This window comes from Fistularia commersonii, chromosome 18 (genome assembly GCF_037954325.1).
Source record: "Fistularia commersonii isolate RoL2024-O1a breed Wild chromosome 18, RoL_Fcom_v1.0, whole genome shotgun sequence".
Taxonomy (NCBI): domain Eukaryota; kingdom Metazoa; phylum Chordata; class Actinopteri; order Syngnathiformes; family Fistulariidae; genus Fistularia; species Fistularia commersonii.
In genome coordinates, this window is record NC_141301.1 from 153,505 (window position 1) to 173,555 (window position 20,051).

The window sequence follows — 20,051 nt, forward strand, 5'->3', positions numbered from 1 at the left end:
ACTACCTTCATATTCTCTCTCACTACGTCCATAAATCTTCTCTTTGGTCTTCCTCCAGACCTCCAGCCTGGCAGCTCCAATTCCAGCATCCCTCTACCAATATATTCTCTATCCCTCCTCTGTCCATGACACAACCATCCCAGTCTGGCTTCTCTGAGCTTCCCTCCAAAACATCTAACATGTGCTGTTCCTCTGAGAGACTCATTCCTGATCCTCTCCATCCTGGTCACTCCCAAAGAGAACCTCAACATCCTCATCTCTGCAACCTCTAGTTCTGCCTGCTGTCTTTTGGCCATTGTAACAGTTTCAAGTCCATACATCATCACTGGTCTGTTTTGTAGAAAACAATGAGCCCTCAGTAAAGTGTGAAAGGGGCGGAAGTTGAAACGTTGACATCACGGCGTCTTCCGGTCAAGACTTTCAAAATAAAGGCCCTCGCTGCCCGCGGCCGAGGGCGGGCGGCTCGGAGGATCGACGTCCGGTCTGAACGCTGTTTTTTCCGGGCCGGCAGCGAACGCCTCATCGGTGCCCCGGATGGAAACACCGCCGCCATATTGTGAATATTGTGGGCATCCGGCGGCGGAGGGAACCCAACTCCGCCGCCGTCACTCCTCGGAACTATTGCGCCCTCAAAGAGCGGCTCGACCCTGAAAACTCCCCGGGTAACTTGTTTCGGGCTCCGGGGCCGCGATGGAGAGGCTGGACGGCGCCGCGGAGGCGGCAGAAACTTTCCGCGGGCAGACGGAGCTGATCCTCCGGGTGGCGGTTGAGTCGGCGGCGTCCGTCCTCCGGGAGAGGCTCGGCCCGGACGGCGGCGGCCCGGAGCGGACGGTGAGGAAACGCCGCCCCGCGACGCGCGTCTCACGGCGGGGGAGACGAGGGCGACCGGGGTTCTCGACCCGGAGAACAATCCCTGCGACCCTTCCGTCTTCGGCGGCGGTTTCCCGGGCGACGGAACAGAAAGACGGCCGCGACGGGACGTCCGAGTCAATCTGAACTCCCGACCATCTTTTGGTCGTCTTTCGCCAGGCGGTTGGACCCCGCAGATCCTTCCGCGGGGAAATAGTTCCCCCGCCGCGCCGTGTTTGAGTCGATCGGTAAACATGACTTTATGGAGGATGGCCAAGATGAAAACACCCTCTTTAGCTGCTTATTCAAATATCTTGTTGCCAGTGGAAACAAACAAACAAACAAAGTATTCGTGAAGGCCTGACACTTCTCTGATTTTCAGAATAAAAGCACGTTTTAGTCTCGTGCTGCAAAGACAGACTTTGCTGTCTCTATTAAGTCACAGGGAAATGTACGCAAAGGAGAATCATCTAACAGCAACAGAAGAACCAACTAGCAGTCTGTGTATTTGCACATTTTCGATTTTTGCTTATTTATTTTCTTCCTAGCTTATTGTGCGGTGGGAGCTAGACCCCAGCTCAGCAGGGTCACCTGGACCTCCATTTTACACACACATTCACCTTCTCATTCCACTGACACACACACACATACAGTGTCGGGGCTGAAGAAGTCTCTGAGATGAGAGGAGGAAGGTCCTGAAGGAATCTGAGCTAGCCTGTCAATGAGATAACATTGACAGTGAGGGACCAGGAGCTGGAGGACCAAAACCTTCTCAGAGCTCTGCACTCTGCTCAGCTGGTGCTCGTAGGTCTCTCACAGGTCACCCATCGGGTTCTAGGGCCTGATGATGAAGTTACTCTTGTGATGTCCTCGGAATGGACGAACACCTTGTCTCCAGTCTGTATTTACCCAAACCTCCACGACCTGCAGGCCCACCTGAGCGTCGTCCTGGACGCCATGGCGAAGGAGGTCCTCCGTCAGCTTTGCAGAGTGTTCGGAGGGCTCTATGGCTGCCGGGAGAAGAACGAGGCTCTGGAGGGGGGAGCCGGACGCCCTGAGGTCCAGCTGAGGTCCAAGGGCAGAAAGGGGCCCGTGCCTGAAAAGAAGGTCCAGAGCGTCACGGCTGCAGGTCCGTTCCAGGGCTTCATTGCTCGTTCCTCCAGAAGAACCCGCTGCTGGTTCTGATGGCCGCACGGGTTTAGTAACCCCCCTCCACCATCTGTCCCTGTCTGTGCATTCAGGAGGCCCCTCTCGCTCAGCGGCCCTCACCATGGCCGTCCTTAGCTCAGCCGCCCCCCCGCAGGACGCCCCGGAGCCCCAGCTGCCACTGGTGGTCATCGGCCAGCCAATCGCGGGCCTCGGCAGCAGCCCCGTCTCTGGAACGGATCGAGAGGTGGAGCGGCCGTGCTCCAGCCTTACATCACTCCCTGTAACTGATGGCGAGGACGCAGTCCCTCCTGCTGAGGTATGTTTGATCAGGGTGGGAGCCAGAGGGGGGGGGTGTGTGTGTGTGTGTGTGTGTGTGTGTGTGTGTGTGTGTGTGTGTGTGTGTGTGTGTGTGTGTGTGTGTGTGTGTGTGTGTGTGTTGGGGTGGAACATCAAACGATACATAACGGGCTCCTGTCCCAGCAGGTGGAGATGATGATTGTGACCATTGAAGAAAGAAGCGATGCGTGTCCCCCGTCCATCAGTCCTTCAGGTGAAACTTTGCTCCTGATCTGAGTTTAAATTTGGCCCCCGGATGAAGGCCTGAACCTGTGGAGCTGGAGGGCCTCCCGGTCCTGGAGGGCATCCCGCTGTATGGTGTCTGGGCCTTATGACGTCAGGGTTGCTGCGCCAGTCCTGTGGTCCGTGGTGATAACGTGTATTTGTGCAGGTGAAGCGGAGGCAGAGGAGGAGCTGCGCGAGCAGGGCCGCAGGAGGAGGCGCGAGCTGTACAAGGAGAAGAGGTTCTTCTGCGAGCTGTGCAACAAGGGCTTCCACCAGAAGCACCAGCTGAGCAAACACGTGTCGTGCCACAGGAAGCCCTTCCCCTGCGGTGCCTGCGATAAAGGCTTCTACAAGGCCAAGACGCTGCAGAAGCACCAGCTGAGCCACCGCCTGCGGGATGCCCAGGAGGCCCACCCCGAGGGGCTGCTGCGCTGCGAGCAGTGCCCCCGCGCCTTCCGCCTGCCGCGCCAGCTGCGCCTGCACCAGGCCGCCCACCGTCTGGAGAAGACGCCGCTCCGGTGCCGCTCCTGCGACCGCACCTTCACCTCGGCCGGCGCCCTGCGGTATCACGAGGTGTCGCATGCCGAGGTCAAGCCCTTCATGTGCGACGTGTGCGGGAAGGGCTTCACCCGCAAGAAGAGCCTCCGAGAGCACCAGACAGTGCACACCGGCGCCCGGCCGTACCCCTGTCTTGCCTGCGGCAAGCGCTTCTCCACCGCCAGCAACCTGCGCGTCCACAAGAGGTCGCACTCAGACGAGCGGCCCTTCAAGTGCTCCGAATGCGATAAGGCCTTCAAGTGTCGCATGGGCCTCTTACAGCACCGGGTGGTCCACAGCGGGGAGAAGCCCTTCATGTGTCAGACCTGTGGCCTCAGCTTTGGTCTCAAGTACAACTTCCAGAGACACCTGCGGCTGCACAATGGCGAGAAGCCCTTCAGGTAGGCAGGGGTCAGAGGTCATAGTGCATCCCCTTTTAATGTCCACACGAGAAGGTCGGACGGCTCTGCGGATTGGCTCACGACTAACCCGGTTCTTTGTCCTGTTTGGTCGGTTGGCTGTTGGTCCAATTTAAACCCCCGACACCTGCCTGTTGTCCGGCCCGCCTGGTCCGGGATACTAATAATCCGTCCGTTTGTGCTCTCAGGTGCGCGAAGTGCGGCGAGGGCTTCACAGGCACGTGGGCTCTGAAGACCCACATGCTCGTTCACGGCGTAGAGAAGCCCTTCATGTGCGACCTCTGCGGGAAGACCTTCTTCTACAACTGCCAGCTGCAGAAGCACCAGCAGCTGGTACACAACAAGGATGGCGCCCGAGGGGGAGGCGCCGCGCCAGTAAGCAGGCGGCGCCCGACGGGCGTCAAGCCCTTCAGCTGCAAGGTCTGCATGAAGAGCTTCAGCAGCGGCAGCACGCTGCGAACCCACGAGAAGAGCCACGCTGAAAACAAGGAATTCATGTGTGAAACATGCGGGAAGTCGTTCCACCTACGCCACCTGTACCTGTACCACATGCGCCAGCACAGCGGCGACCGCCCACACGTCTGCGCCGTGTGCCAGAAGGGCTTCCTGCTGCAGTCGCAGCTGCGACAGCACGAGCTGCTGCACACCGGCGTCAAGCCGCACAAGTGCGAGACGTGCGGTAAGGAGTTCAGGACGCCGCAGAACTACCACCGCCACCTGCTGGTCCACACCGGCGAGAAGCCGTACGAGTGCGCCATCTGCGGCAGGAAGTTCCGCCAGTCCAACCAGCTCAAGTCCCACATGCAGATTCACACGGGCGTCAAGCTGTACTCCTGCTCGCACTGCGCTCAGGGCTTCTCTGACTCGCGCCAGCTCAAGAAGCACAGCTGCAGCGGTGCTGCGGTGGCGGCGGCGGCGGCTCCACCGGAAGCTCCCAGCAAGCGCAGGAAACAGAAGAGTGTTTTTCCCTGGAGCGACGGCTTTGCTCATGACTGATCCAGACGGCGGTCCGTTGACGGTCTCCAGCAGAGGATTTCAGAGGGAAGAGGACTAGAAGAATGAATTCCCCCTAGATTGATGGCTTCTTCAACAAAGTCTTTCCTCTAGTCCTCGAGCAGTGAGGACTTGGCCCAAGAGAAACACTTAAGATTTCTGTTGACACCGGACTTCACTCACTAATGGCTGCAACTGTTTTGTAATTAATGGACTTGGGAATAAATTAGCTATTTTTGAATGAACTAATTTGTCCTGTCACCAGACTAGCGCTTAAATCGAGACACGCTTGTCATGGCTTAGCCTATCTTAGCTTAGGGTAATGACTTGAAATAGAGGGAAATACCACGGCTCCCTTTTACCTGCCCCAATAAAACACCTGCCAGCCAGAAGGATCTCCATTGTTTTCCTCTCAACAGGCTCAAGCATGGAAGTTCCCTGAGTTCCTGAGTGGTCAGTAGTGAGTCGCCGACCACCAGAGCTGGTGGTAAAAACCTCCATCTCCTTTAGGTTCTCCGTCGGCAGGCTGATGCCCTGCCGAAGAATTGAAGCCATGAGTTCCAAAACAGGAACAGAATATATCTGGATACCCAGCAACATTTGAATGGTTGAAATAACTACAACACTTGCTTAAAGCGAAAGAATATGATCGGAATCACATTTCTTTCTCTGAATTGATCTCTATACAGGTTACTCTGGGCCCCTTCGTTCCCAGAAATTAACTCTTGTCACCTCAATATTTTTTACAAATACATAAGAAATTGAACATAAAGTTAAACAAGTTTGGAATTCAGTGATGACAGGGACTTCCGGGTTTCCACTGTTTCCGGAAGCTGCTCTTCTTCGCTGGTGTGGCTTCACGCCTCCTTCCGGTCGCGCAGCCGCTGTGCCGCGCAGGCGCAGTGCGCTCGTAGAATCCGGCGGGCAACAGAACTTTTCCCTTTGATGCTCTAACACAAAACCGGGCCGTCCCGCCGGTAGTGGGAATAAAACCGTTTGCTTCGCGGGGCGCCCAGAGTCGCGAACGAGCAGCTGTCATCCGCTCATACCGGAAACTCACCAGAAATTCGCCTGAAACCCACCGGAAGCCCCGGGCTGCCGTGGGGCTAGCGCAGCCGCTAGCAGCTCTTCTTGTTTTGGTTCCGAGAGGAACGTTCTCCTCCTCCGACGTCCTTGGCAGCGGAACCGGTGAGTTCGGCGGCCGGTTCGGCTTCGGTCGGCTCGGTTTCACGCAGCGGTGGGTCCCGATGTCCCCGGGCGGCCTCCGGGATGGACCCCAGCCGAGTGTGGAGGCTGAACCGGAGGCTATACCGGGGGCTGGCAATGCTAACTGCTAACTGCTGGGGACTGACCCGTCCGGTGGAGGTGTTAGTGCTGGAGAAGGTCTCAGGCTGACAGCAGCTCTGGAAGAAAGGGCAGTAGATGCATTATATTCGTTTACAACTGTGTCCGAGTTCCTCCGAGAGAAGGAGACACCTTAGATTTTTACAAAAAAATATTTTTAAGTAAAATTGGAAATCTGTTTGACCACATCAAACCTTGTAGAGGAAAGTACCATCAGATGTAGTCATCTAAATGCACCTCTTGCCGTCCATGGAGTGACATGAGTGTCTTGTGTGTGTGTGTGTGTGTGATGGCAATGTGTCCGTGTCAAATCTGACTGACCCTCATTCCCCCTCACACACCTTGCTGCCAGGAGGACGACAAGGAGGAGCAGCAGTGTCCGATGGCACCGGTGTCGGACATGGAAGTGTCTTCTATGTCGGATCGCAGAGGGGCCAGAGACAGGACCCTGTCTTTGGAGGACTGTCTCTGCCCTGTCTGTCTGGAGATGTTCCTGGAGCCCGTGACCCTCCCCTGCACACATACCTTCTGCAAGGTGACACACACACACACACACACACACACCGCCGATGTTGCATTAAGATGCCTTCCCAAAGTCCCTGAAGGTGACAGAGGATACTTTCAGGGATTGTGTGTATGTTTCATGTTCATCTGTGAGGCCCCTGGTCCAATGATCTGTGTGTGTGTGTGTGTGTGTGTGTGTGTGTGTGTGTGTGTGTGTGTGTGTGTGTGTGTGTGTGTGTGTGTCAGAGCTGCTTCCTGGAGTCTGTGGACAAGACCACGCTGTGCTGTCCCATGTGCAGGAAGCGCGTGTCCACGTGGGCACGACTGCACAGCCGTAACAACACCCTGGTGAACGAGGCTCTGTGGACTCAGATCCAGGCCTCCTTCCCCCAGCAGCTCCAGCGCCGCCTCAGCGGGCAGGACGCCTCAGACTGCCTGGCAGGTAACACACACTCACACACAAACACATACTCACACACAAACACACCACAAAGCCCAGCAAAATGAGGACATGGGGGCTGGCACTGATGTGTGTGTGTGTGTGTGTGTGTGTGTGTGTGTGTGTGTTCAGACATGGTGTCTTTTCCCAGGGTGAGTCAGCCTGGAGAGGTGAGGCAGGAGTATCAGGACCAGGTCACCAAGGTGAGTTCCTCCTGCCTGGTTCTTCCTGTCTCCGGGTCTTGGTCTCCATGAGGTTGACCCACCAGGGCTCTTCCGTGGTGACAGATCAGCCACCTGGACATCCAACACTTCTCTGAACTTGATCACGGCCCTTGCAGTGTTACACAATCCGCCGAACCAATGGTCCCCATCTTTTTCTATCACTGCGATCCGGTCAACATCTGACAATTTTACCAAAGATCGGGTGGAGGAGGTGTGCACGTAGATTGTGTATATTGCGACTAATATAATAAACGTGGATATGGGTTAGGGTTAGATGATTAGATGATTGTCATATTGGTGTAGCTCAGTGGTAGGGTGCATGCTTCGCACGTATGAGGTCCTGGGTTCAACCCCCAGCATCTCCCCCTTAAGTTCATACAGTTAAAAGTGTCTGCCGAATGACATCCGCTGTGTGCTCATACAGCTTTATTAGCAGCTTCCTCGTAACTTTGCGCCAACAACAGGACTTGAATATAATAAAGGCCTCACTGCTGCATATTATGCAGAGCTGCTATTGTCTGTTAAAATCTTTCTTTTTCTTGGACGTTGTAGGCGCTTCCTCTGTTTCCTCACTAGACCTTTTCCACTTTGAAAAGACACTTTCCGTCTGACGTCTGTTTACTCATTTTGCTAGCTTGTGGGTTACATTTTTGGCACTCAAGAGACCAAGATGTAACCGAGAAATTCCGGTCCTTTTTCAAAATGAAAGATTTTTCAAAATAAAGATTGTTCAGATTCAGATAATAAATCCAACGGAAATAATTGATGATTTCTTGGGCGCCCCTGTATCAAATGATCCACGGACCGCTACTGGTCCTCGAACCGGGTGTTGGGGACCACTGCGCTAAATGTTCAGGACTTGTACTGCACTGGTCAAGTCCTACTAGTAGAATCTACTGGGAGTTTCCTACGCTGAGGAGCCCAGGGCCTTCAAGGCGTGTTTGCTTTGGTGTCCAGCTGATGGAGGAGAGGAGGGAGCTGGACGAGGCGGAGCGCCTGGCGAGCGAGGAGTACATCCAGAGGCTGCTGGCCGAGGAGGAGGAGCAGCTGCAGGAGGACCGGAGGAGGAGGGAGGAGGACGAGCAGATGGCCAGACACCTGAGCCTGCAGCTGGTGAGGGACCTACGACCTCTGGGGCTGATGGGCTGAAGAGCCCCTCTGTCCTGGGAGGTCTTCTCCACATAACTGTCATAACTGTCATAACTGTCAACTGACAGATCTCCAGGATGAACTCTCTCACTCCTTCATCTGTTCACTGGTCTTCAACCACTGTGTCCTGTGCAGAACTCTGGCCCGGCCCCCCCGGGGACCCCGCCCCCCGCGGACACCCCTGCCAAGAAGAAGGTTGGACTAATTGAGAAGTAGGTCCCTCCTCATCTGAAGCCCTCTTCCTCCATGTTCTCCAGCTTATGTTCCACTTCTGTCTTCCAGGTTCTTCTGTCACCTCCCGTCGAAATCCAGTCCACTTATCTCCAACAAGGTCAGTGTGACGGTCGGGGTCAAAGTAGCCGCCCGCTAGGGTCCGGGGGTCTGTGAAGGTCCACCTGGGTCCTCAAAGGTCCACTGAGGTCCACCACGGGTGCTCAAAAATTCTTGAAGGTCCTCCGGGGGACTGTGAAGATCCAGTGGGGGTCCTCGAAGGGCCGTGAAGGTCCTATGCGGTCGTCAGAGGTCCACCACGGGTGCTAAAAGGACCTTGAATGTCCAGCGGGGGTCTACGAAGGTCCATGAACTCCTTTGAGGAGTTATCTGTTATCGCCGTCTCATGGGACCAGGATGTAAAGGGGGTCAAAGGTCATCCTCCGCTGTGTGATTGCCACACAGGAATGGAACTGTTTCTTCTCTGAATTAAGATCTAACGTGATCCATCCCATAATCTGCTGGATTAATGGCCTGGTCTGTATGTGGCTGTTTTAGAAGCTGCTCTTTCCTGAATATCTCCTGAGCTCCGAGCTGCAGACTGGCATCCTTGGCTCCTCTCTGACCTTGTCATTAACCTCGTTCTCCCACGGTTTCAGGAGAACATCCTCCTGTCCCAGCCGGAAGGTCATCTCCCTCAGCTGGACTTCTATGGCTCGCAGACGCGCCCACTGGATGACCTTCTCCAGAAGGAGAGGCCGGACCCTCCCGTGCTGCGGGCCTCCTCTGAAGACCTCGGCCCCACCTCCTCCAAGAGGAAGAGCTCAGAGCTGGACACGTCTGAGGAGGAGGCCAAACGAGGACGTTTGTTCACCACCACCACCTCCTCCTCCTCCTCCTCCTCCACCTCCTCACTGGGAGCAGTATCAGCTCCATGGGGCTCCTACCGTACAGAGGCGGAGCTTCTCAGCCGGCAGCAGCAGGAGGAGGAGGACCTCCAGATGGCGCTGCAGCTGCAGAAGGAGCTGGACCAGGAGGAGAGACAGAGAGCCGGCAGCCGCCACACAGGTTCCCCCGACGCCTACCAGCTCAGACCTCGGAGGTCCACAAGCGCCCGGACGCCCGGCAGATCCCCCGAGATCTCCGGCACCCAGAGGACCTCCTCCAAGACCCCCTCCACTGCCTCCAGGTCTGCAGGCTCCTCTCAGTCTTCGTCCCCCAGAGGTCCCAGGCAGGTCAAGCTGACCACCATGTTCTCTCGTAACAGTAGCTGAACCCTGCACGGCCTACACACACACACACACACACACACACACACACACACACACACACACACAAACACACACACCTATGTGGCCTTCCATGACCATGACCTTCATCCTCAACAAACTGGAGAGCAGCACGCCTCAGGTTTCTTCTGAGGACCTAGTAGTTATCATCTGTCCCAGGTGTTTCTTCTCCTCAGTCCCCGGCTGTAGTTCCGGGTCCACCTGCTGCTCCAGGTCTGCCCCGCATGTGTATCAGATGCTGGACCTGAAGGCCCGGTCCACTGTTGGATCTTCAGCTCACACGAGCAGAGGATGAAGGTCTCTGGTCTGAAGCTGGAGAGGAAAAGTCGGGTGCCTCCACCAGGGGACGTGTTCCCTCTCCCATCTCCAGGAGGAGGTTGTCAGGGAGATGGATGTTCTTCTGGAACGGTGAGGTGTAAACCCTGGAGGGATGCAGAGTTTTAGCGCCTCCTGCTGGTCAGTCACACACATTTGTCCCCGTCTGGAGTGACTTCCTGGTTGGTCCTGGGATCTCAGGTGGCCTCACACGGAGCTCAGGTGCAGTCTTTCCCACCAAAGCTGGACTTTGAGCCTACATGTTTGGCAGCAGGCCTCCAGCAAGTCTTCACCAAAGATCTGGTCTGAGAACTCTCGGACGACGTCGCTGCGCCAGACTTCCTGCTCTGAACTTCCGGAAGATTCCTGGAACGACTTCCCCAGACCGTGACCTGTTGTCGGGGAGAACCTTAGTTCCCTGAAACCTGCAGAGGAGACCTCAGCGGATCTGCTCTCCGGTCACCTTGGATCTTCAAGGAGGTCCGGATGACGGCGAACTTCGACCCCAACCCGACCAAGCACTTTCCCTGTTTGAATGTGCACCGTTTGGGCCTCAACGTGTCTCACATGCTTTGACCCCTGACCCCAGCTGCCAAAGGTCTCCAGTTGTGGGAGGAGCTGGTTCTGAAGAAACCCAGAAGGTGTAGATGTTAGTTTGATGGAGTTGTTAACGATAGACGTATCAGAAGGTCTCTTCCTGGAGGACACGCCTCCGTCACCTGTGCTCTTCCGTTCTTCTGCCGTGGCGCCGTCTGATTTCCCATTTGACTTATTTTTAGTTTTCTATTAAATAAAAGTGACCCCTGAGAAGAGCCACAAGTGTGTTCTTGAGAAGGTCTCGCCGCTTCCTGTTTTCTCCTCTGCCTGCCGCCCGGTCTTGGTCAATCCTCCGGTCTCCTCGATCCTCGTTCGGCTCCCGTCCAGGTTCTTTGCGGGTTCCCGCCCAGGACCCTTCGGACGAACCAACTGAAGATGGGAGGAGTGGTCTGCCGTCAGAAGCGTCCCTTCAGAATGTTGGTGTGGAACACGAAGGGAACCGAGGAGGACCCGGATCAGGTGGACCTGATGGTTGGAGAGCAGCTGCGATCGTCTCAGGTGGCAGGACGACCTTTGACCCGGTCGGCTCTTCTGGCCGTCGATCTGAAACCTTCTCCTCAGCTTGTGGTGCAGCAGGAGGTGACTCCTGTGGTTTCCTCAGGATCACGTGAAGCCGGAGGAGCCTGAGGCCCGGCCGCCGTCCCGGCGTCCACGTCATGGAGACCTCAGACCTGCTGAGAAGACGCCTGAACGTCTCCCCGGGGCTTCCGTGCCAGACAGGAAGTGGGTCTGAGGCTCCCGGGAGATGGTCGTCAGCTGACGTGGGGAAGGAGCCAGAGACACTAAGCGGGACGTGAAGTCAGAGCGGCCCTCAGAGAGGTCACATGGGGCTGATGTCAGCAGATGAGCAGGTTCCCCGTGAGAAGGTCAGGACCAGCGGTGACTCAGACCAGCAGGAACCGGCTGACCAAAATAGAACCTGATGGTTCCATTTCCTCTGCTCTGATTTGACGGCTCTGGGAACCCAGAAGTTCTGCAGCCCATCTCCTGGACCTCTGGGCTCCACCAGCTTCATCTCCAGAACACCGGTCCCACCTCAGGTCTGCAGACCTTCCCAAGCGGAGGGGCTGAACCCCACTGAGAGCTCCACCAGTGACCACAAACATCTGCATGGAGCGTGACTATAAGAAGTGTGTGTGTATGTGTGTGTTTGCGTGCGTGCAAGTGTGTGTGTGTGCATGTATGCATGTGTATGTCAGTCAGTGTGTGTGTGTGTGTGTGTTTGTGTGTGTGTGTGTGTGAGAGCATGAGCACGTGAGCCTGTGTCAGTTGGTCTGGTCTTTGTGTGTGTGTGTGTGTGTGTGTGTGTGTGTGTGTGTGTGTGTGTATATATATAAAGCCCAGGGCTTCCTGTTCCCCGAGCAGGAGTTTGTGCATCAGCAGCAGCAGCAGAGGTTCATGGTGAGTCTGGCATTCAGTTTGTGTGAGAAGGTCAGAGCTGATCCATGAGTTTGATCAGCTGATCAGTCGTTGGATGGGCAGAAGGTTTGGTTTGAAGGTTCTGGGGTTCTGATCTGCTCCGAGGGAGGAGTTGACCCTCCTCCGGAGCTACGTTCTCCTGGAAGGGATGGCGGTCCTCCCCGTTCCTCGCCGGTGACCTGTGGTCTCCTCTGACGTGCAGATGTGCGTCTCCAGGTGTCTGCGCTGCGTTGGCATCTCTCTGGTTCCCACGGCAACCATCTGCATGCTGGCCAACGTCCTGCTGCTGCTTCCTGACTTGAAGGTCCACTTTCTGTTGGAAGGTCACATCACCAGAGAGGCGACCTGGGCGACAGGACTGTGGGGCTCCGGGATAGTGGTGTGTGTGTGTGTGTGTGTGTTTGTTTGAATCTTTCAGTCACACATTTGACCTTTGACCTCAGGAGGTGGATCACTGAGAAGATTGCGTGATCATCCGTCCTCTCCACCCGAGAAGACGTTCTCCTCAGGAGAGCTTCTGAGGTTCTCCAGAGCACGCAGCTCAGGGCTGAAGGTCCGATGGTGCGTGCAGGGAACGACCGAATGCTGTGCTTTCAGGTGTTGCTCGGAGCTCGAGGATTCATCCGAAGCAGCCAGGAGACGGGCTGCTGCGTGTTCAGGAGCCAGGTGACCTTCTGCCCTTCTTCTTCCTCCTTCTCCCTTCCTGTCGCCTCATTCCAGGCACGCGGTGTCCGTCTTTATGGCTTTGCTTTGAAGGTCCTCTGCTCCTGCTGATCTTTGGAGGAACCCGGGAGGGATTCTTCTGCCTTCCTGCATGGACGAGTCTCTCTGACCGCCGGTCCCGTTGTGTGTCCAGATGATCGTCCAGGCCGCGTCCTCCTCGGCGTGTCTCCTGGCCGCCGCCTTCTGTTTCCTGGTCAGTGGAACAGGGCTGGTCCAAGGTCCACTGTGTCTGCACCGGGACGGAGACACCTACCAGTGGGGGGTCCCACTCAAACCCACCGCTGACCAGTGAGACACACAATCTCACACACACGCGGATACACTCACAAATATATACCCAGTCACTCGTTCACACACACACACACACACACACACACTCACACAGTGTGTCCTGCAGGGACTCGGGGTACCTGTACAACCGTACACTGTGGTGGGGTGTGTGTGTGGAGCCCCGAGGTGTGGTCCTCTGGAACCTGGTGCTCTTCAGCGTCATGGCCGCGTCCAGCGGGCTGCAGGTCCTCCTCTGCCTCGGGAACATCTTCAACTCCCTGCTGGGCCTCCTGCTGGGCCGCGGGCTCCGGCCCAACAAGGTGGGTCTCTCCCGCTATCCAGGTACCCCGGGACCCCCGCCCCACCCGCCTGCTGCTCAACATGTGTGTGTGTGTGTGCGTGCGTGTGCGTGTGCGTGTGCGTGTGTGTGTGTGTGTGTGTGTGTGTGTGTGTGTGTGTGTGTGCGTGTGTGTCCGGCAGGTCGGTCCACTGCCAGCGTGACACAACATCTCGACCTGTGGAGAAGAGAAGGAGAAGCTGGAAGGAGTCTCTGGTTTGGTGTGATCTTTGGAGAACCACCCTGTGGACGGGCAGGATGGAGGCCCTTCTCAAAGATCCTCCGGTTCCTGCGGACCTCCTCGGGGAACCTGCTCCGCATGCTTCTGATGTTTTCTGGACCAAGGTGGGCTTCTGGAGGTTTGCGAAAGGTTCTCCGGCGCGTGGTTCCGTGGTGCTGGTGACCTTCAGTCCCACCTGAAAGTATCACAGTTGTCCAGACGGCCATGTCTGCAGAGCAACCATGACAGCAGTGTCAGCGGAGCTCCAGGGTGTGTGTATAGGGGTGTGTGTGTTACATTCTGTTGTACTTCTAGCATCTCTTCACTCATTTTACTTGTTTCCTTCAAAGCTGTGTGTGTGTGTGTGTGTGTGTGTGTGTGTGTGTGTGCACCACTTCAGGAAGAGCCTGAAATAGAGTGGGTTACTACTATTGTAATTATTAGTGTGTGTGTGTGTGTGTGTCTGATCGAGTGTTAGGTTCTGTTGTGTGTGTTTTCCACCTTGTTCCAGGTGTTTCTCCTCAAAGTGTTCTATCAATAAAGTGATTGATTAGATAAGATTGATTTTTTCTAAAACTGCAGAATAAAATCACCTTAAAGTTCAAAGGGATTCTGTCTCCTCATCTCCATCTTCTTCTTCATCTCCATCTCCATCTTCTTCTACCTCATCTCCACCCTCCTCCACAAGCAGAACCTCAGCAGAACTTCTCAAATCAAGTTTTATTCAAAGTCAAACAGCACCGGGATAAGGACGCAGCTACAGGTGTGTGTGTGTCAATATATATATATATATATATATATATATATATATATATATAAAAGATATTGTGTGTGTGTGTGTGTGTGTGTGTGTGTCTATATATGCATGTGAGGTGATGGTTGAGAATTTCCTCTTAAGTGTGTGTGTGAGCATGCAGTGTACACACACACATGGGTCAAAGGTCAACCAAGCACACCAGGTTTGTCAAAACGTGGATCTTTGATTGACAGCTCCTCCGTCCGCCTGCCAGTTTGCTTCCTGGTCATGTGGCCTCCTCTTCCTCTTCCTCTTCATTTGTTCTCATGTCTTATCCCTCCCAACACACACACACAAACACACAGACACACACACACACTCCCGCCATGGTGATGGAGGTGGAACCAGGAAACCAAATTCTCTTCATCAGACTGTTGTTGGAGAACGCTGTTTCAGGAGAATGTTGTTCCAGCACATTCTACCAGGCACCTTCAGACCACTTCTGGGGAACGTCACAGGAACTGTTGGCCTCCTCACAATGTCTCCAGAAGTCAGTCAGAAGGTTCCGTGTTCTCAGGTTCTGGCAGGAACCGGACCTTCAGAGTAGACGCTCCTTGTCTTCTTTGCTTCTAAGAAACATCTGTGGCCCTCCTTGACCAGGTGTGTGTATGTGTGTGTGTGTGGTGGAATGTCATTAGTGCAGTGTGTCACAGTGGCAGGATGGTGTTTATTGAGTGTGTGTGGTCAGCTCAGTGTAGCGCCCCCTGGTGGGTGGGGCTGAGGGGTTCGGGCACAGCGTCGCTCTGAAGCTCGTCCTGCTTCTGGAGGCCCTGGAGCTTCATCAGAAGGTTGCTGATGAAGACCTGCGGGTGGACAGAGAGCCTCAGAGGCCGGCAGGGAGTTACAACCCAACACCAGGCAGAGCACAGACGCAAAGGGGGAGTGGATTCTACCCAACTTATGGACATATAGTGAAAAACTGTTCATGGATGACTGACTCACCTCTGTGCTGATATTGGTGTGGAGAATCTCCTGGACACACACACACACACACACACACACACACACACACACACACACACACACACACACACACACACACACACACACACACACACACACACACACACAGAAGCATTGTCTTCAGTTTCAGCAGAAAGACCAGGAAGAATGAAAATACTGAGGACTAGTTCTTCTCCCACTTCAAGCAGAGCTTCTGCTGTGAGTGTGACTGGCAGAAGGTGCTTCTCCTACATTCAGTCTCTGATTGGATGAAGCTCCAGGATCTTCTGAGAGGGTCAGAGGGACCTCACAGATCATTCGGGATGAGACACTGAGCAAAAAGACCGTAATAGCCCTGTAGCTACACTACCTGTGCTTATGAGGAGTGTGTGTGTGTGTGTGTGTGTGTGTGTGTGTGTGTGTGTGTGTGTGTGTCACAGCTCAACCTGCAGCCTGATGCGTCGCTGCTCATCCGTCTTCAGCTCCAGAAGGTCATCGATGTTCACCTCCGAGGGCATCTCCTCCTCCTGGTCACACACAGATACTGCATGTTACAAACTCCAGCCACCCACTCCCACACACACACACACACACACACAGAGGCATGTTTCCTCAGAATTTGTCTGAGTTTACACACAGCATGACAAATGGCCAGCCAAGATCAATATTTACTGTGTGTGTGTGTGTGTGTGTGTGTGTGTGTGTGTGTGTGTGTGTGTGTGTGTGTGTGTGTGTGTGAGAAGGCCACTAGGACCTTTCTTTAAACTTTAAATGCCAGATAACTAACACACACACACACACACACACACTCATTAGTGTTTCCTATCACTTCCTGTATGACCTCCTTTTATGGTCATCACTCAACTATGCGTGTGTGGGTGTGTGTGTCTGTGTGTGTGTGGACAGGAGGAGGGAGCCATGTCACCAGAGAACACACACACACTTTTTCACCAAGTTCAGGATGACATCATGCTGAAGCTGAAAGTGTGACGTCAACTGAGGAATGACAGAATGACAGAATGACACACATACACACACACATACACACACACACACACACACACATACTCAGGAGGTCTTCATCAGTGCATGTGTGTCTGCTCCTCCTCTGATGGGACTGAGCAGCAGGGCATTTATGGGATGACGGTGACAGCCCGTTGTCATGGCGACCTGGACCCGTTAGAGCTCAGAGGCCACAGATGTTTGTCTCAAACTTCTGCCTTTCCTCTTTTCATCCTCCCATCCTTCTTCATCTGCATCCTCACTGATCTTCAGGAAACCGTGACGTCGAAAGACCAGACTTTGAGTCCTGATGACATCACAGGGTCCCTGCAATCATCTGATGAAGAACACCCTGGTCCTTTGTCTTCACAAATGTGTCTTCTCAGCCGCTGCTCCTCCCTGCTGTTGCCACAGTGACCCCTGACCTCTGACCTACTCCCCGCCGGCTGATTGTGAGGTCCAGGAGACCAGCGGAGGAGGAGGAGCTGCTCTTCATCACCCTCCTCCTGACACACACATCAAATTACATTCATCATAATAAGAAGTAGGAGAATGTTGATGATTCTGTGTTTAATTTATTTTGTCTGTGAAAAATCTATTGTCTAGATGGGGGGGGCAGGAAGTGAATCTGATGATCTATCACCTGTCTCACACACACACACACACACACACACACACACACACACACACATAATGGATGGACATAGTGGAGGAAGACAGTAATCTGTCCCCTGACATTTATGTATGTGTGTGTGTGTGTGTGTGTGTGTGTGTGATGGATGAACAAAGGCCCTCCACCCTCCTCAACACCCCCCCATGTTCCAGAAGCCCCGCCCACCAGCTGAGGACCAGGGTGGCTCAGAAGGTCCTCCTGCTGCCACCAGGACTCTGTTTCTACATTCACTAGAAATGTCAACGCAATCCTTCCATATCTGAACGGCTGCCAGCTGTCAACATCTGGACACACACACACACACACACACACACACACACACAAACACAGTTGGGTATTTGTGACCTTAAAAGGAGATAGTACTTGCATTCAGTGTGTGTGTGTGTGTGTGTGCATGCCTGTAGTCCATGTGGATAGAAGTACTGGTGTACTTATTGACTTGGATGGGTGTGGTCAGGGTCGGCGGATGGACGGGCGCCTCTGATTGGCTGAGACCCGCGAGAGTCAGGATCTTCAGGACCTTCTGAGCCAAGATGGAGAAGGACCAGAGCAGACCAGCACAAGACGCCTGCAGACGCCGGGCCACGCCTTCTCTGCGCCTCCTCTGCATCACAACTACTACCACTACTACCAACTACTACCACTACTGCAGTACTGGACCCGATACTGCAGTAGTTGTACTACTTCTACGAAGCAGTACTACTTCGAATTTTCCCCCGTTCTGACCCCAACCCGTTGCAGTATTGACACGGCAGTAGTTTTAGCAGTAGTAGTAGTAGTGTAGTACTGGGAGTACTCCTGTGACAAGATGCAGTAGTACTGGGAGTACTCCCGCGGCCAGGTACAGTAGTAGCGGTAGTACTGGGAGTACTCCTGTGGCCAGACGCAGTAGTACTGGGAGCACTGGGAGTACTCCTGTGGCCAGATGCAATAGTACTGGTAGTACTGGGAGTACTCCCGTGGCCAGATGCAGTAGTACTGGGAGCACTGGGAGTAGTCCTGTGGCCAGACACAGTAGTACTGGGAGTACTCCCGTGGCCAGGTGCAATACAATTGGTTGTACTGGGAGTAGTCCTGTGGCAAGGCCCAGTGGTAGTGGTAGTACTGGAAGTACTCCCGTGGCCAGGTGCAGTAGTAGTGGGAGTCCTCCTGTGGCCAGATGCAATAGTACTGGTAGTACTGGGAGTACTCCTGTGGCCAGACGCAGTAGTACTGGGAGCACTGGGAGTACTCCTGTGGCCAGACACAGTAGTACTGGGAGCACTGGGAGTACTTCTGTGGCCAGATGCAGTAGTACTGGGAGCACTGGGAGTACTTCTGTGGCCAGACACAGTAGTACTGGGAGCACTGGGAGTACTTCTGTGGCCAGATGCAGTAGTACTGGGAGCACTGGGAGTACTTCTGTGGCCAGATGCAGTAGTACTGGGAGCACTGGGAGTACTCCCGTGGTCAGGTGCAGTAGTAGTGGGAGTACTGGGAGTGGTCCCGATTCCAGACGCAGCAGTCCCGTGGGCAGCTACTCACCCTTCCCCTGAAGAGCAGGTCCAGGCGCCGGTCTATCCAGGCCTCCAGGTCGATCCTCCTCTGCAGCTCCCTGCGGTTGTACTTGACGGTGACGCGCGCGTGCCTGCGCTGCGGGCCGTGTCCGGTCTCGCGGAGCCGCCGACCCGCCCGGTTCGCCGCCATCGGTCCGGTCCGGTCTGGAGGAGGGGGAGCGGGGTCCGGGAAGCCGGGGAGCCGGGGAGCCGGGTCCGGTCTGGAAGACAGGGGAACGGGTTCCGGTCCGGTCGGGACCTGCGGGAGGCGCGTGCGTTCTGGACCGGAGCGCCGCGAGCGGGGTGGGACCACGCGCTGAGCGCTCAGAGGCGTTCATGTACCGCCGGAGAATGTCGGACAAATCAACACTTACCCAGTAACGGTCGCCACGACCGACTGTTACTGGTACTACGACTTCTAATGCCGCTACTACTACTATGATTGCTGTTAGTAGCACTGCTACCTCTACTACTGCTACTACTTTTACAAATACTACCACAGGTCCTATCACAACCACAGCTGTTAGTGCTGCTACTCTTGCTCCTAAGAGTACTACTACTACTACCGCTACTACTACTCCTACTACTACTACTACTACTGCTACCAGCCGTGCTACTGCTCCTCCTCGTCCTCCTGATCACAAGCAGTACCAGAAGAGTTGTTTTGTTCATGTTACCAGTCAGACCCCATTGGATCACAGGGGAAAAGGAGGCCTTTTCTATTTCTACTGTTTACAAAATTATTTTGTTCTTCATTCAGACCCGAGAAGCACCCGAATGTAAAGCCCTCATCCCATTCAGGCGTCTTTCAAGTCGTCTGAAACGCTTTCCGAGCCGCTCATGAACGCAGCACTGTTCCTTTAAGGAGCGGCGGCAGGTCCGGAAGGAGTGAGGACAACAGCGCCCTCTGGCGGCCGGTAGCGCCGGAGCAAGCGCGACAGCGTTCTCTGGTGGCCAGTAGTGGTAGTGTGTGTGTGTGTGTGTGTGCGCGTGCGCGCGCGCGACAGCGCCCTCTAGTGGCCAGTAGCGGTAGAGCAAGTGCTACCGCGTCCTCTAGTGGTCGGTTGCGGTGGCAGTTGATAGCGAGACGGGCGAGTACAACAGCGCCCTCTAGTGGCCGGTAGCGGTAGGTTGTGTACAACAGCGCTCTCTAGTGGCTGGTGGCGAGGCGGGTGGGTGCAACAGCGCCCCCTGGCGGCCGATAGCGGCGGAGCGAGTGCGACACCGCCCGAGAGTGGCCGGTGGCGAGACGAGTGATTACAATAGCGCCCCCTGGTGGTTGGTAGCGAGACGTGCGAGTACAACAGCGTCCCCTAGCGGCCGGTAGCGGGAGACGCGAGTGCAACAGCGCCCCCCGGTGGCGAGAGGAGCGAGTGCAACAATCCCCCCGGGCGGCTGGCGGCGGAAGGGGCGGAGCGGCCACGTCTATCCAGCTGACACCTGGCCAGGTAGCTTGGTGACGTCACCCAGAGCGTTATTCTGGAAATCACCGCTGCGGATAAGCGAGGATTCCCCGAAGGAGGTTGCTGGTTTTAGTCCCACAGAGAATGTTCTC

General features: G+C 55.1%; 4 protein-coding genes across 5 annotated transcripts; 3 read left to right on the forward strand and 1 right to left on the reverse strand.

Moving 5' to 3' along the window:
• Positions 1–488: 488 nt before the first annotated feature.
• On the forward strand, positions 489–4,897 carry LOC147223968 (uncharacterized). Of its 2 annotated transcripts, none has more exons than XM_086164562.1 (6): positions 489–831; positions 1,780–1,978; positions 2,091–2,314; positions 2,479–2,548; positions 2,726–3,497; positions 3,704–4,897. In XM_086164562.1, the coding sequence occupies exons 1-6, from the start codon at positions 691–693 to the stop codon at positions 4,509–4,511; spliced, it is 2,214 nt and encodes a 737-aa protein (XP_086020688.1). In that variant the 5' UTR covers positions 489–690; the 3' UTR covers positions 4,512–4,897. The 2 variants fall into 2 exon arrangements, with proteins under 2 accessions (XP_086020688.1, XP_086020689.1); XM_086164563.1 differs by having other exon boundaries at positions 492–831; positions 2,482–2,548.
• A 509-nt stretch (positions 4,898–5,406) lies between these two features.
• On the forward strand, positions 5,407–10,794 carry rnf168 (ring finger protein 168). Its single transcript, XM_086164389.1, has 8 exons — positions 5,407–5,696; positions 6,205–6,387; positions 6,603–6,798; positions 6,928–6,998; positions 7,977–8,132; positions 8,304–8,380; positions 8,451–8,499; positions 9,038–10,794. The coding sequence occupies exons 2-8, from the start codon at positions 6,235–6,237 to the stop codon at positions 9,650–9,652; spliced, it is 1,317 nt and encodes a 438-aa protein (XP_086020515.1). The 5' UTR covers positions 5,407–5,696; positions 6,205–6,234; the 3' UTR covers positions 9,653–10,794.
• A 1,406-nt stretch (positions 10,795–12,200) lies between these two features.
• Positions 12,201–13,996, forward strand: LOC147223970 (transmembrane 4 L6 family member 5). Its single transcript, XM_086164769.1, has 5 exons — positions 12,201–12,377; positions 12,596–12,664; positions 12,855–13,009; positions 13,119–13,311; positions 13,472–13,996. Exons 1-5 carry the CDS (start codon positions 12,201–12,203, stop codon positions 13,490–13,492), a joined length of 615 nt encoding a protein of 204 aa, XP_086020895.1. The 3' UTR covers positions 13,493–13,996.
• An 887-nt stretch (positions 13,997–14,883) lies between these two features.
• LOC147223971 (protein phosphatase 1 regulatory subunit 14A-like) lies at positions 14,884–18,785 on the reverse strand. The gene is made up of 4 exons (XM_086164393.1): positions 18,486–18,785; positions 15,733–15,813; positions 15,287–15,316; positions 14,884–15,147 (listed from the first exon to the last, which is right to left on the reverse strand). Exons 1-4 carry the CDS (start codon positions 18,645–18,647, stop codon positions 15,034–15,036), a joined length of 387 nt encoding a protein of 128 aa, XP_086020519.1. The 5' UTR covers positions 18,648–18,785; the 3' UTR covers positions 14,884–15,033.
• Positions 18,786–20,051: the final 1,266 nt, after the last annotated feature.